This window comes from Paramacrobiotus metropolitanus, unplaced genomic scaffold, assembly GCF_019649055.1.
Source record: "Paramacrobiotus metropolitanus isolate TYO unplaced genomic scaffold, Prichtersi_v1.0 Parri_scaffold0000027, whole genome shotgun sequence".
Lineage (NCBI taxonomy): Eukaryota > Metazoa > Tardigrada > Eutardigrada > Parachela > Macrobiotidae > Paramacrobiotus > Paramacrobiotus metropolitanus.
The window spans coordinates 860,137-876,809 of NW_026570247.1; the positions used below are offsets into that span (position 1 = coordinate 860,137).

Sequence of the window (16,673 nt, forward strand, 5' to 3'; positions counted from 1 at the left end):
AAAAGAGAATTAAGGAACAAAACTGACAGCCATCGTACTACAAAATTTTCTAACTTTCACCGTATTTGGAAACTGATAAGTGATAACCTTTAAATTGTAACCCTTTTCCAGCGATTATTGCAACAAAAGCTACTGCAGATCGATTCTGGACAAATAATCAGTAACGGAGTAACCACACAAAAATGTAAATATTATATTTTAATGGACAATTTAAAAAATAATTTAATATCGTCGTCATAACGTAGATGTTTTTGTGCATATGAATTGCAAACAGAATATTGTATATTCATTATCTCAACAAATAAAAAAAACTTCCCATATTTTTAAACTTATTTCTTTACGATTATTATTAATTACCAGACGACAAAGAAGCAAAAAGAAAAGATTCAAAAAATTTTGTATTCAACGTTATGTCGATTCGCATCTTGAAAGTTCTGAAAAGCTAAAACTACCAGCCCTGAACCGTAGATACAGCCAGTGCACTACGATTTTCATCTGCACAAAACAGTAGTGTGAAATGTAGGATAATATTACAAGTTATGGGCTATAGCTGCCAGAATAATTCAAACGAAATTATCATAAAAATCACGAAAAAATTGATTATTTTGCAAGAACAAGTTGCTAACTTTATGCGGCTGTTTGGCGAAGGCTTCCGCGCATTTCCGGTTGTGTCCGCCGAAGGACGACGTAATGACGTCGGCCACACCGCAGCTCTCCAGGAAGGTGTCGCGGGATCCGCCCGGGAAGAACTTCTCCGCGAAATCAATCATCTCCATGATACCCAGCCGAATCACCGCCGCTTTCGTGGCGCGAGCTTTTTCTCCATACAGTCCGTCAATCAAGCCCGCCGCGAACGCCACAATGTTCTGTTGTAATCAAACCATCAAAAATAAATGCTCGTTTAATTGTCGATTTAATTAATCCATTAAATATCCATTTAATTGATCAGAAATGAGTGTGGTGATGGATTAATTGGAAATTTAGGTAATTACCTTTAATGCGCCTGACAATTCTGCATTGGCCACGTCATTCACCACCGTCACGCGGAAGTTCTCCGTCTGAATCGCGTCGCGGAATAATCGGCCATGTTCCACATTTTTAAAGGCTGAAAAATCCAAACAACGCTTAAGTAGCAGAAGCCAAAAATGCAACTTAATATTAGAACTCAGTATCTAATTGTTTTTTCATATTAAAAAAAACTGAAATTTTAACTGACCTAAAATGTATTTTCTAATTTTTTTTAATTTTTTAAATGTATTTTAATTTTTTTATTAAATGTATTTTTGACCGGAATTTTAGACTACATGTACGTTCACAGAAATAAATAAATTGATTTTCAAATAAATTAAAATTCTGACTGATTTAAAACGTATTTTTTTTAATTTTATCTGATTTCAGTTTAAAGTTTAACGAATATTATTTTAAAAATAAAGTACGGCGTACCAATGGTTGCTTCGCAGAAGGATCCGGCGGCCACTTCGTTGGCGATATTGGCCCCCATGAGCACACCGACCTCAACGCCCAACTGCTCCCTGAGGATGTCGGAGATGAGCCCAATCTTCCCCGGTTCGGGATAATTCAACCCCTTCACAAGAGACAACGCGATGGCGCCGCTCTTCACCTTCCCGACCAACTGCTCGCAACTACGCGCGAAAATCTGGTTCGGCAGGACGAACACCAGCAGATCCGCATCCTCCGTCGCCTTCAGTATGTCCGGCTCGGCGATCTACCCAACAGAGAAACGCTTGCATCAGTTAGTCAGTACACACAAGGAACGGGGCAACTGTATGGAATTCCTGAATTAATTTAAATTAAAAATTATTAGTCCCTTCTTATAAATAAAAAAAATTATTTAATTATTAAAAAATGATGTAAACGAATTATTATTTCTACTTATTATAACTAAGTAATCATCCTAACGGTATCTGAACGACGGCGACCGCAAGTATTCTGACATTGACAGTCTCTGTCAGCCGTTATACTACGATTAGTACGATACAACGATGCATAAAATTTCAGGCAGTGCTTCCTACATGATACCATGCATAAAATTTCATTCTACTGTAACAGAGAAAAAATCGAAAAAACGAGAAGCTCGTACTCTTACCATAACAATATAAATGAGATTTTGTTCAACCGGAAATCAACTAACGATACAGAAAAAAATTACGAAAGACGGTCATACAACAAATAATAAAAATCAAACAGAATAAAAAATTAAATAACGAGACGACGGCCATCACATCAACAAAAAATCAGCTGCTCCCTTAAATATTATAAATAAAAATACTAACCACATAAAAACAATTAATAAATTTTTATTAATAAAATAATGACCGAAATCTGCGAGGTTTTTTCTTTTCATAATTATTTTAATAATCTCAAAATTCGTAGGAATTCCACATGTCGATTTTGTCCCAGTTATTCTGTTGTCATTTTTCCACGTTTTTTAGGTTCCCTGCTTTGTAGATTTTTTGGGGTTTTTCCTTTCACAGCTGAAGTTAGCAGATGAAAAGAACAAACTCACCTCGCAAATTTTCTCATTATTATTATTATTTAATCAACAAATATCACCGCAAAGTTTCCAGGAGAAATTAAAATACGTATTTCTACACTGACATACCACATTTTCAGGGAGCTTGTGCCCAGGCAGGTACTTGACATTCTCATGATCCTGATTAATAATATCCGTCAATTTTCGCCCATTGATAAGCTCCTCAAACGTCCACATGCGCACTTCCCGGTAGAACTTGCTCTGCTCCTTCTGCAGATTCCCCCCGATTACCGCCGCGATGGCGCTGCCCCTGCATTACAAAACCACAAATCTTCAACCCACAATTATACTAGCTCAGAAGCAGACGCTTGCGAAGAGCTGCACGCCAAGGCAGAGGTATCAAAATGGGATACAGGATGCACGAAAAGGATTTTTCCAGCAAAAAACGTCAACTCACCAGTTCCCGGAGCCAACAATGGCAACGCGCCTCTGTTCTGACATGCTGCTGACGAAACAATTGCCCGAACGAAATAATACACGACTAAATACTGGAAAACAGCAATCTAAAAGACAGTCGTGCACAAAAATGAGAAGAGTTTGACGACGGTGGGCGCAATATTCCGCAGTATCTGGCAGCGCAATCACGATAACTAGTGACGTTGCGCAAACACGCTTCTCGTCGCAGTTGCTGGTAGCTCGTAGCTTTTACGAGTTTTATCCTGTCTGTGCTCTATCTACATCTAGATAGAGCACAGACAGGATAAAACTCGTAAAAGCTACGAGCTACCAGCAACTGCGACGAGAAGCGTGTTTGCGCAACGTCACTACTTTTGACTTTTTCCCAACCTTCCAAAGTGGCCTAGCGTCACCACCGTAGCAGGCGCGCCACGGGGGTGATCGGGTTGCTAGAGGCGGATTATTACAGCTGGTATGCATTCGGTAGCGGTATGTTACGCGCTATGAGCGCGGCAACTACAGGGAAACAGCAAGAAGCCGACAAGCCGTGTTGAGAATGCGGAAAGGCCAACCGCCCGCAGTGGTCAGTGAAATTGCATTCCTTAATCTGTTCGCTGATCTCCCGTGCTCTTTTTAATGGAATCCTGCCCCTTTTTCCTCAAACTCTCCAACCTCGCGCACCGCGCGGGCGATATCGTCGGCCGGAAGTAGGCGTTGCGGTTTGTAGCCCGTCCCCCGCAGGCGAACGCCAATGCCCTGCTCTTAGATGGCCGCCCCGATCAGTAATTGGTCGGCCAGCATGGGGAAGGAGACGATGGGGATGCCGCTTTTTAGGACGTCCAGCGTTCCGTTGCAGCCGAGTTGCTTAGGCTGACCGCCACCGCGGGGGCGGCCAGCACGCGCTTCTGCGGCACCCACGGTAAAATGAGGAAGTCCAGGTGATCCACGACTTCCGGTGGGACGTACGCTTCGTTGCCGGCGGGCAGCGACCACAGGACCGGCTTTTTCAGCGTGATCAGCGCTTTTCCTAACGCGATGAAGAAAGGGGAATAAGAAATTCTGCAGTTACGATTCGGTATCAATTAAAATCGAATAGAAAAAAAATTTGACGTTTGAAAACAAATCAACCCCTATAAATCAAGAAATGGCCAGCCTCCGATTTGTTGCCCTGGAAGTCTGAAACAAAGAAGAAATACATGTATTACAAGAAAACTTTACAAGTATTTCAGCTAAGAATTTTAAAATAAATAAAGACATATAATAATAAACAATAATTTTTTCTGGAAACGTACTTAGTACTAACCTGACGTGTACTTGTATCCGAGTGAGTTGTATGTACAGAGTACAATACGATATTTCTAAATATTTCTAAATATTTCTAAATATTTCTAAATATTTCTAAATATTTCTAAATATTTCTAAATATTTCTAAATATTTCTAAATATTTCTAAATATTTCTAAATATTTCTACATATTTCTACATATTTCTAAATATTTCTACATATTTCTAAATATTTCTAAATATTTCTAAATATTTCTAAATATTTCTACATATTTCTACATATTTCTACAAATTTCTACAAATTTCTACAAATTTCTAAATTTCTAAATATTTCTAAATATTTCTAAATATTTCTAAATATTTCTAAATATTTCTAAATATTTCTAAATATTTCTAAATATTTCTACATATTTCTACATATTTCTACATATTTCTACATATTTCTACAAATTTCTACAAATTTCTACAAATTTCTACAAATTTCTAAATATTTCTAAATATTTCTAAATATTTCTAAATATTTCTAAATATTTCTAAACATTTCTAAACATTTCTAAACATTTCTGGATATTTCTGAATATTTCTACATACATCAATAAATATTTTTCTTTTATTTTTTAAGCTTATTTCCGTACCTAGAACACCACTGGTCGCGCGCTAGAGCGAGCAGCTGTGTTGATAGACTCATCAATGCGGGGTCAGTTTTAGTCCAGCTTGGTCTTAAATAATTCCATATTTGTCGTAGGTCTGCCAATAGATTTTGGTTGTTTTTATTAACCAGTCAGAAGATGGTTTCACAGGTCTTAAGTATTAATAGGGGCCAGTGCCGTGTACTATATGACTGCGTTATATACTCGTACTTGTAATGTAATGTAATGAAGTTTATTGTCCTTGCAACGAAGCGACTGCCCCCTCTAAGCTTCAGACAGCGGAGAACAAACCAGAATGTTAAAATAACATCGAAATGCGATACCACGAAAACATGAAAGCCAGCAGAAACAAGTATACACCAGAAAAAACATCAACACATGCAAAAACAAACATCAGCACATGAAAAGCACTTAAAACTGCATGTTGTCGGTACGGTTGCGATAAGTTGCGTTTATTGTGGAAAAAGGGCGGGGAGGCGAAAGTAATAGTGCTTAACGGAAGGCGAAAGTAGTAGTTCTTAACGATAACTTTAATCACACAACAAGGAAGAATAACAATGAGATGGAAAGCAACATGAAATGGTAGACCGATTGCTGGAATGATCGATACCATACACAGCAAAGCAACTCCTTATACATATTCAAATGCAACCGTGTTGCAACGATTGTATGTAGAAAGTTCGGTAACTTTCACGGTGACAATAAAAACAAGAGAACAATCTCTTTTAAATTGTCAAGCGTTATGGCCAAAGCCATAACGTGCTCATCCATGCACACCTGCATGCAGTTAAACAATCTGTAATAAAACGCATCATGCACAAATACAAGTTTAGCAATAAATTATAAAGCTCATAAACATAGCCGCCTTTCAAATGACCGCTATGCGTATACCGGCGTGACAGTATAGAAAACGTAAAGAGCACTTGAAGAAGTATTCACTGCACAGCAATAAAGAGTGTTTCAACATAATGACTGTAACCACGGTCCACGGAGACTATAGCGAATGCATAAATACTTGCTTTTTAGTGTGGATGATAATTATTGTGTGAACAGTAAACTAATTGGTAAACGTCCATAAAAGGTGAACTATAATGCCTCTTATGTCGCATACATAGATACTGCATATAGTGAAACTTCTCTATAACATACACCCTCCGTTCCAGGCTTTCTGAATGTCACAGAGAGGTGTATATTATACAGGAGCACTGCCCCCAGGGGCACTGCCCACAAGGGCTCAGGGGCGTAGCCGCCGGGGGTTTTACTTCAACAAAAATTTTACAAAATACCAGAGTGTGGATATTATTCGGTCTGAATGTTGGTTTTGCTGCCCTTTTGTATGCGTGGAGTTGGAAGATGCGGTACTGAACGGATTACAAAATTAATAGAAGCCGGAACTTTGTTTTAGAGTCTCCGAAATGGTTTTTTTTACCAGCGTTGCCAACTGTATGTTATGCTGGGGTTGAAAAAGCTGGTCAAACTGTTACCGGTTTCATAAAAGGTGTATGTTATGGCTGTAAAGGGATGAATGTTATAAAGAGAACTGCCCTTGTGTTAAAGTCTACCGGACGGTTTGGTTCCCACCCTCATGTAAGCAGTAAAGGGGTGAATGTTATAGGAAGGTGAATGTTAAGAGAAGTTTCACTGTACGCGACAATAATTATCATCCACGATAGACAGCAAATATTTACATGTATCCGCTATAGTCTCTGTGGTAAGTTGCAACAGTCATTATGTTACTACTTTTATTGCTGTGCAGTGAATACTTCTTCGAGTGCTCTTTACGTTTCCTATACAGTACTTAAGACCAAGTGAAACCATCTTCTGACCACTGGATAATAAAAAAAAATCTATCCGCAAACCTACGGAAAATATGGAATTTTTCAAGACTAAGCTTGACTTAAACTGGCCACAATATATATATACAAGAATCAGCCTCGGCTTCGCCTCCGCGTTTCTTGTGATCCACGGACCAGGGCCACTTTATTCAATTTTGAATGAATATTTATTGGTATACATCTACATTTCGTCGAAAAATGATCGATAGGTACATCACAATAGGGCAAAAGCACGGATTTTATATAAGAATAACTTCATGATTCTCTCCAGGTCGGAAGCATTCCCTTTGGCTGTACAGAAATTTTTTTTTATATCCTCTACCCGAAAAGAAACCCGAAATCTCACTGTCTATTAGGTACTAAATCTGAAATAGTGCAAGTGCACTGGACACTATCACTTGTTCGGTCACTCGGTCACTTCGCAGTTCGCTTTTATCACTGGCGAAAGATTTGTGCGCGCTGGTATATGTCTGATCAGTAGTGATACCTTGCTTATCTAACAGGATCTGTGCACTGGACAGTAGTGGCAGCTCGGTCACCCGCTCACCTAACGGGCTCTGTGAACTGGACGGTAGTGTCAGCTCGGTCATTCGTTCAGTTGACAGATTCTGTGCTCTGGGCAGTAACGGTAGCTTCAGAAGCAGCTTCTGCTTTGCCTCTGCTTTTCTTTTGGTCAACTGCCGGTCTATTTCAATAATTTCATAGGCTTATTTTTAAAATCTTATTTCGCCAAACAGCTGGAAAACGCAAATTTGGTATAAAATTCGGTTTATCGTTTTTGAGTACTGGAAGACATTCATTCTGGCTTTTAGATCTACGAATAATTTATTTTGAATTCTCGAAACGAACTTACCCCTGTCTTCCACGCACAAATCTACAAACTCCCAGAATCTTTGCACTGGACATAGTTTAGTCACTCACTGACAATTCGGTTACTCCCTATCCAAGCGGGCTCTGGTAACCGGACATCCGTGGACGTGGTAGTTCGGTCGCTCGTTCACCAAAGGGTCTTGTTAACCGTGGTTCGGTCTTGTTAACCGTCTTAACCGGGTCTTGTCAACTGCCCTTTGCACCGGACAGTAGTGGTAGCTCGTTCACTCGTTCCCTAATGGGCTTTGTGCACTGGACGGTAGTGACAGCTCGTTTACTCGTTCCCTAACGGGCTTTGCACACTGGATAGTAGTGACCGCTCGGTCACCCGTTCACCTATTGAGCTCTGTGCACTGGACAGTAGTGACAGCTCAGTTAATCGCTCGCTTCACGAGTTCTTTGCACGGGACAGTAGTGACCGCTCGGTCACCCGCACACCTACCGAACTATAGTGGTCACTTACTGGCCTAGCGGGCTATGTCAACTAGACTATAGTGGTATTTCCGTCACTCGCTGAATTAACAGGTGTGTCACCGTGTGTGCACCGAACAGTGGCGGTAGTTCGATCACTGATTGAACAGACAATCATGGTCGTGACTAGTGATAGTGTGGCGATAGCTGCTCGGCCGGCACTCGTGCAGAAATTGTCCTTGATGACAACTTTGCATACGTAGTTGTTATTGCCGTAATAATGGTCTGTGAATACTATCTGGCCGGGTTTTCGACTACGGGCTTTCAGACTTAAACTGGCCACAATATATATAGATATATATATATATATATATATATTGTTAAGCCCAGCATTGTGAATGTTGACTACCTTCCCACTGGAAATGCACCTCGTCACTCCATGTCGCAGACTGCTTGGAAGTTGGAGCGCATTCTGCTTACCCTACGAAGGAGATCTAAGAAAAAAATTATAGGAACAAAGAGAACCAAAAAAATACGAAACCCAGGTAGAGTAAGAAATATGAGAAATCGAAAAATCTAAGAAACATATTATAAGAGCATAAATAACAAAAAAACCTAAGAAATACGAAACCTAAGAAACCATAAGGAATTAATCGAAGAAACATAAGAAACCATAAGGAATTAATCGAAGAAACATAAGAAACCATAAGAAGTAAGAAAACCCGAAAAGCATAGGAAATAAGGAAGCCTAAAAATCTTTAAATGGCGGTTGCGCTGGCGACCGCCAAAATCAGTTTCTTAGAAGTGCGTGCTGCTGTAATATTTTGCAGTGTCACGTACCTGTACGAGTACTGAATCTGTAGGTAAATAAAAAAAACCTTGTTATACGAACATGAAACAGATGATCAGGACGGGAGTGGCAACATTCTTAACGAAATTGCGTTGATAATTTCGACAAAATGTTTAGGGTTGCGATTTCTGAGTTCGCAGGAACGGGAGAACGCTGCAATAATTGTACGAGTGTGTGCCCGACTCACTAGCGGAGTTCTTGCTGTTGGAAGCCGACACTCGACAGTATGGCAGTGCATGCAACAAGCAGAGTCAGCAGACTATTATTGCACCGAGCGCAACTGAGCTCAACTGCACCGGGTATAACAGCAGCGCTGTGATATCGACCATAAACAGACGGAAGACATCCAGTTTCAGCTCAGTCAGGAAAGCGCAGTCATATCTTGCCCGGTGGGTGTCTGTGCATCGATCAGCACATACATCAGTACATGCTTAAACCGTATTCAAACTGAACAGAGGAATGAGCACACGGAAACAGCGGAAACTGCGTACGTACAGATATATTAATGCCGAATCGCTAACACGCATAATAAAGCTACTCAAGTAGTCGCTATACGGTTATATTACCGTATACGCCAGTCGCCATAATATTATTACAATCCCTACGATCGTGTTCCTGTTGGTCCATACTTCATGTATCTGTAACTGCATATGTATATATGCAACATTGGGAAATGCCGTATATAATACATTGATTCTAGTCTGTTTGGATAAGACTTTAGAGGGAAAAAATACAGATAAGCTGTGTAATTATGATAAGTTGTCGATAACCAACATTTTCAGAGGCGTCTGTGACCGGCAGTATGTAATGTCCGCCATACCCACATCTAACATTTGATACAACACCCCGCCGCAAAAATATGCCTCCCGTGCCCACCCTTAAAATCGTACTCTGGCAATAATATCACTCATGACCACCTATTTGTGTGAAGGTTTTCGCTCGGTAGCGTTGAGGTAACGCTGGTGGCAGTTTTTAAAGGTCGCTGATTGATCTAAAACCAGCTGAAGAAGGCCGGTTTTATCAGTTTTTTGAAATCGCATCTCTGTCTCGATACATCTGTCTGCCCAGTTTAAATCGAGAAAAATTCACAACTTAAAACTGGTAAGATCGGTTTACAACACACAGTAAAGTTTGAATAAAAAAAATCACGCTTAAAAATTAACTATAGTCTGCAGGAAACCATACAGAATTTTAGATAAACCTACATAAGCGTTTGTAATGGTGAGCCGGGGCCAGTCACTGCTTGCACTAACCGTGCAGTTTTATAACTTTGATAATGTTGCCATCTACATAATAGAGCAGTCTGCAATCTATATAGCCGCTTCTTTTTGCAAAATGGCACCTTATGATTAAAGCCGGACCAGTCATGGCCTTAATTGACAACGGCACAATCGCTAATGAGGTGTCATTTCGGCTCTATTGTGTCATTTAGGCCCTTTGTAGCAAACGGTAACACTTGGAGGACCTCCCCCCTCCCCCTACTTGCGTGACGTAATTTAGATGCCCCCTGAACACAATTCAAAAATATGAGCTTTTCAATTTCATAATCTGCAAGCATCGCACAACTGCAGAATATAACTTCGATGTTGAACGCTTAAGCAGATTTGCACAATGTCAGCGTAAAAGCATGGTTAGATCACTTCCATAGATAGGAAGTATTTATGACTTTATTTAGATGTTGTTATAGTAAACGACATTAAAAGGAAAACGACATTAAAAGAAGTTGTTTGATCTGATTCCGAATGGAGTTTTGTATATGCTTGTAAACCAGTCCCATATGCCTCGCGTTACTGTCTCATCTGAAATGACAATGGCTAGGCACGCTACGCCTCGTATAATCTCGGCACGCCTGATTGTGCCGTTGTAAATTCTGCTCCGTGCCCGTAAGTCTATAATGTACTAATGGCATGGGCTTCGTTTTCTCCCTCTTGACCACAGGCTCATTTCACCGACGTTTTTTTCATGACTCCGTGACATCGTTATTTACGGTGACATGACATCGTCATTTTATGGGTAACATGTTACAGAAATAGCCAAAAATGCAACCAAACAAATCAGTACATCAAAAATTATTATGTCAATAAGTAAAATATTTAGTGCTCAACGTGGAATCAAGACGACAACGGAAAGATCGGCACATGTACCGGAAACTAAGCTACGCGGTTCGTGTATGCGATCGACAGCTTAATAATCGGGGCTTTGCGTTGCTACTTGCATGCTACACAACTAAGGACCCATCAATACAAGTTACGCCATGGCCGAACCCACAATACGGCTATTCGCTGCCGCGCGAATTAGATGTGTGCTTGTGTGAGGGCGGTGCCAAAAATGCATAGTCATCCTATATATTAAAGCAGAGCCGTTATTCCGGAACGCTCCTGCCTCCAAAACGTTCTGATTCTCCAGAACCAGCCTAATCTTTCTGATTGGCCAGAACCCGCCTAGCGGATTTTAAGCTTTTGCGGCCCCTTAAACCTGTGCTGTTGCGCGTTTGTCCTTACCAAGTTTCCGAAACTTAGTACCTTCACCTGTGAAAACCTTCGCCTGATAAACCGGATCCCAGCTTCAGCATTGCTCCTTACTAAGCTTCCAAACATTAGTTCTTTAAGAAACCTGATAACTTTAATTTTCTTACCGGTACCGTCTTTTAAGTCTTTAATTACCTTGCGGTACCACCTTTTAAGCCTTTAGTAACCAAAGGTCACGCGTGCGTCACCCGCCTTTTTGAGCCTTTGGCCATCGAAGGGCACGCGTGTGGTACGTTGGCCACCGAAAGCCTTTTAAGCCTTAGGTCACCGACGGTTTTCCAAGCCTTTGCCCACTGAAGGCCTCTTAGGCTTTTGGTCACTGAAGGCCTTTTAAGCCTTTGGTCACTGAAGGCCTTTTAAGCCTTTGGTCACTGATGGCCTTTAGACCCACTCTTTTAAGCCGTTTGTAACCGTGGGCCGCGTCAGCGCGGCGCGTAAGCGCCGCGCGTCCTGCTTGTCCGGTTTATTAAAGCAGGACTCTCTGTTCGAACAGATCCCGCCTCCAAACGTCTCTGACTGGCTAGAGCCGGCCCTGCCTTCTGATTGGCCAGAACCAGCCTTACGGCTTTCAGGCCTCTACAGCCTTTTTACCTTCGTTGTCATCAGCCCAAAGCTTTTACTCAGCTTTGGAAACCTTAGTTCCTGTACAAATTTTTACCCGATTAACAAATTCATCTGTAATAACTTTAGTCTTAGCACTTACTAAGGTTTCGAGACCTTAGTGTCTTTCACATGATTAGTCAGGACCACCAGATCTACCAGATCAGCAAAACTGCCAGATAAACCATAACTACCAGATCAGCCAAAACTACCCGAACCACCAGATCAGCCAGATCTACCAAATGAATCAAAATTAGCCGGTCAGCCAGAACTATAAGATCAGCCAGAAAAACCAAAACTAGCAGTTCAGCCAGAAAACCAAATCTGCCACATCAGCCTAAAAACCAGACCAAACAGAATTAACCAGCTCTACCTTTCACTCTTATTCCTAAGCTTCCTTTGGCTAAGCTTTGGTGACCTTATTATTTTGATCTAACATGACACCGGTACTCATCTATATAAGTTGGGTCAATACATAACCCGTTGTTCATTCTGCATAAGCCCGTGCGAAATGTGGCATTTCTTTTTAAACATTTTGTCAGCAGATTGTTTAGATATTTGATGTGTTTTGAGAATGACAGATGCTTCGCAAACTTACGTTTTGGCCGGTCAGTTGCCTTCCCAGATTGGTAAGCATATTAGGTTAATCGGTGAAATTACTAAGACATCCAAAGAAAACTGGACGCTACATGTACGCACCCCGGACAATATTGTGATATTTCTCAATTTGTCAGAAAAGGTAAGAAAGACTCACATCATGTGCTTGGTTCGGGTTCTTAATATTTGACAATAGTTCGAAGGACCACAATCCGGATTCATCGAAGCAAGTGGAGTTGTGACAGGCGTGAAAACAGTCAAATGTTTTTACATGAAGCGCGAGGGTCAACCGTCGGAGCTTGCTGAGCGCTATGGCAAGTATTTCGTTATTAAGGGTAATGGCCCGGAACATAACTTAAAAAATGGGATACATACACTAAAGATTTTGAAGTTCATTCATACACTAAATTTGATTTTGATTTTAAGATTTTGAATTAAGATTTTGAATTTCATACATACACTAAATTTTTGAAGTTCATTCTAAAATCGGAAAAAATGCGATGGATCTGATATTGGTTCCATTCCGACTTTATGGCCATTTGTCTTTTGCAGCAAAGTTTCAAGAAGAGTGGGTAACAACCAGGCTTTTGATAAGTACACAATAATGCTTTTAAACTTTTTTTCCATTTTAGTACACCGCATCTGGGCAATCGGATTTTGCGCGCTCAATCGGTTTTTAAAACAATGTATACTAGATAAATTCACGCTGGGGTGCATTGACAGACCGGAGCGGAACTTAAACGAAATGTCCACTACGAAAAAACTGACAAATAAAATGCTAATTTTTTTATGAACGGTTTATTTTATTAGTTTTTAATTTTTTAGTCGCTTAGTTTTGATGAACGGGTTCGTAAGTGTTGAAGTTACGACTGAGGCAGTTAGAATAAGGACGGAAGTCTCCCACAGGACTCAGGGAAAGCAACTGGTAAAATTTCATTGGTTTAAATGAGAAAGATAGAGCTCAAAATGTTACAGTCAAACCTTACAGTTAAGGTGTGACAAAACAAAAACATTGTTACAACGTTTTGTAAGGCTTTTAAAAAATTGCTTGTCTCGCAAAACCCCATTGGCACTACAACCGTTAAGAGATATCGTTTTAAAACAATGTGGTCAAGAAGGAAGAAACATCAAGTTGGGCGACAGGACTTCAAATTTGACATGTAGCATACAGTAACCTAAACGAAACCCAAGGGTTACTTAAGTTGAACAAGTGGATTGTAAAGATCGGGAAGCGGAGGTAGCGTTAGGCCTGTTAAAGTACAGTACTTGGTGGGGTAAGCCGCAAGTTTACTGAATATTGGATGAAAGATTATGAACACGCGAACTTCAAAGATAAAACGGTTTTTTGAAAAATATTTTATAAAGTCGATATTAACCACGGGTATGGAAGTGCAGCTATAAGTTTTCATCTTCTAATGGGCAAAGAGGAATCAAGTTACCGAGGTTTTATCGTGTAGGTCCTTGATGTCGCAGATTATCACCAAAAAGTGCAAGTGGAGATATTTTTGCCGGGGTCATTAATGGCGGTCAATCGTGCGTGCAAATAAATGAGATGTATCGACAGTTTATCGTTGCGTAACGGTCAAAGTGTATTACTCGACGGTCCATCGTTACTTGCGTAACGGTCAAAAAGTATTACTGCAACAAACTTACGCCTGGGCCCGCAACAGAAAAACACCCACCAATGACATCACGGCGGTTATTTGCGATATCTAATTCCGTAATGAACTGGCAGAACGAGCGCTGCATTGCAGCTGTATGAATCCGTTGCGACCCGGCAGTCAGCCGTGTCAGCCATGACAGCCATGACGTCACAGACAACGCATGCAGCGACGTCATAGCGGTCAGCTGCGTGACGCGCTGTGCACTACGCGGTTTCGAAAGGGACAAAAATCAATGGTTGCAGTGCCCATCTGTAAAGCCATTACGTTACAGACTTACAGTGGCCAGCTATAACATCACTGCTATCGGTGACTGTTACTTCCGTAACGCACCTCCGTAACGAATTTCCGTAACGGACAGAAATCAACGAATGCATTGGCCTTGAATTAAGAGGACCTTCGCTTCGCTCCGGTCGATAAATAGTTTAGCTTTAGAATGGCATAAAGTATTACACAAAAGTGATTCGGAGCTTTTTCGGAGTATTTAACACCATGTATCGGGCCATTTCCCTTATAACGTGTTACGGCATGTAACTCACAATTTTTGGGACCAAACATGATACTGAATTTAAATGAAAAGCGTGAATCACGGGCTGTCGCTTTTGTACTTTAGGAGCGTTCAGAGCTGAGCAGCCATGCACCTCAAGAGTCGGGATGTCTGAGGCTCTAAGGCACCAGCAGCGGCGTTCTATTTTGACTGAAGCAGAAAGGTCGCGAGAGCAAAGCGAAAGCGTAGACCGAATGCGACTGAAACGGCTAAACGAGACCGAAGAGGAAAATCAGGCCAGGCTTCTTACAGATGCGTTGCAGCATAAGAAGCGTTACAAACAAAATCGCGCTAACAACAAAAACAGGTACGACGCTCTGTCATTTTCCGAAGAGGAAACTCTACTTTTGGAGTTGGGTGTACCGGATCGTGTATGCTCCGCCTGTGAAGCTCGGCAATTTGAAGCAGAACTTACAGGAAAGGACAAAGATGTTTTTACTACCTGTTGCCAGAAAGATGCTGTTGTGATTGACCCAACAGTACCACAAAATTTTCCTCTACTTCAGAAGTCTCTCTTACTCGGTGAACATCGATCAAGCCCCAACTTTCTCCAGCACATACGGAAGTACAACAGCGCGCTAGCTTTCGCGTCTATCGTTGCGAAGACAGATCATCTACCAGGACGAGGCCCATGCCCCTACAGAATATCTGGCCAGTTGTATCATTTTCTTGGCCCAGCAAAAGCAGACTCGGACAAGGAACCCTCTTACGGGCAGCTATACTTTCTGGACAGCGATGACGCGGCTGAAGCCCGAGGTATTAATCAACAGAATAGACAACTGGACTTAAACTGCCTGGCAGAACTGGAAACCGTATTAAGATCGGCCAACCCCTACGCTGCAGCCTACCGCATGATGAAAGAGGTCGAAGCTATAAAAGTTCTGGAAGCACAGCAAGAAAACCGCCCGCCTCTGGACGTAAAACTGTTGTTTGACAACAATCGTCGAAAGCTAAATCGCAGATACGCAGCACCTACCAGTAATGAAGTCGCCGCAATAATCGTCGGCGGAAGCGAGGACAGCTTCCCAAAGCACTGTTTGGCAGTGCATTGCCGATCAACTGGACTGAAAGCAATCCCTGCGCTAAATGGCGACTGTGATCCCATGTCCTACCCAGTATTTTTTCCCTCGGAACAAAAGGTTTCCACCCTGATCTGGAACGGACAAGAGGGCGCAATGAAGTATCTCAGTTGGAGGTATGGCCGCACAAATGTCAACGGAGCAAAAGCTTTTCCTGCTTTTTTAGTCTATTGTTCGCAAGGCTACTATATCTCCAGTTTTTAGAAAGCTGAGTAATTGTTACTTTAAATAAGTTTTCAAAAGAGTAGTAAAACAAAGATTAGTAAAACTAAATAAGCTTATGAATGCTTAGTAAAACTAAACGTTGGTAGATCAGTTAATTAATAAGTTTTAGATAGCTCAGTTAATCGGTCTTTCTATATGTTCAACAAACACCACGCAAAAGAGTAACATATCGATTTATTAGTTTCCCGCTGTTTGCTTACTCTTACTGATCATCGCTTTTGTCTCTTAGTTTTACAGTTACCGCATTGCAGACCGTGGAGATTTCAATCCAATTCTGTATGGTAGAAAACTGTTTCAGCAATACTTGGTTGATTCATACGTGAAGGTTGAAGGATCCCGCCTTCAGTATCAGAGACTGCAGCAGAAGAAACTTCGCGTTGAAACTTATCAGGGCCTGTCCGATTACTTGGCTTCAGCAGCATCAGCACGTGGCGCCAAACCAGGCAGAACCGTTGTGCTCAGTTCAAGTTTTCCTGGGAGTCCACGTGCAATGAGACAGAATTACCAAGATGCAATGTCGCTTTGTCGCAAGTTTGGGAAACCTTTTATTTTCTTAACCATGACGTGCAATCCAAAGTGGGGGGAAA

General features: G+C 41.2%; 1 protein-coding gene across 9 annotated transcripts; it reads right to left on the bottom strand.

Moving 5' to 3' along the window:
- Window positions 1-548: 548 nt before the first annotated feature.
- On the bottom strand, window positions 549-9,168 carry LOC129588005 (glycerol-3-phosphate dehydrogenase 1-like protein). Of its 9 annotated transcripts, none has more exons than XM_055481999.1 (8): window positions 8,840-9,168; window positions 4,869-8,493; window positions 3,341-4,126; window positions 2,952-3,057; window positions 2,624-2,804; window positions 1,444-1,726; window positions 993-1,105; window positions 549-866 (listed from the first exon to the last, which is right to left on the bottom strand). In XM_055481999.1, exons 4-8 carry the CDS (start codon window positions 2,993-2,995, stop codon window positions 564-566), a joined length of 924 nt encoding a protein of 307 aa, XP_055337974.1. In that variant the 5' UTR covers window positions 2,996-3,057; window positions 3,341-4,126; window positions 4,869-8,493; window positions 8,840-9,168; the 3' UTR covers window positions 549-563. The 9 variants fall into 9 exon arrangements, with proteins under 9 accessions (XP_055337974.1, XP_055337977.1, XP_055337973.1 ...); XM_055482002.1 differs by having other exon boundaries at window positions 2,952-3,123; window positions 8,409-8,480; window positions 8,840-9,167; XM_055481998.1 differs by having other exon boundaries at window positions 2,952-3,123; window positions 4,869-8,480; window positions 8,840-9,167.
- Window positions 9,169-16,673: the final 7,505 nt, after the last annotated feature.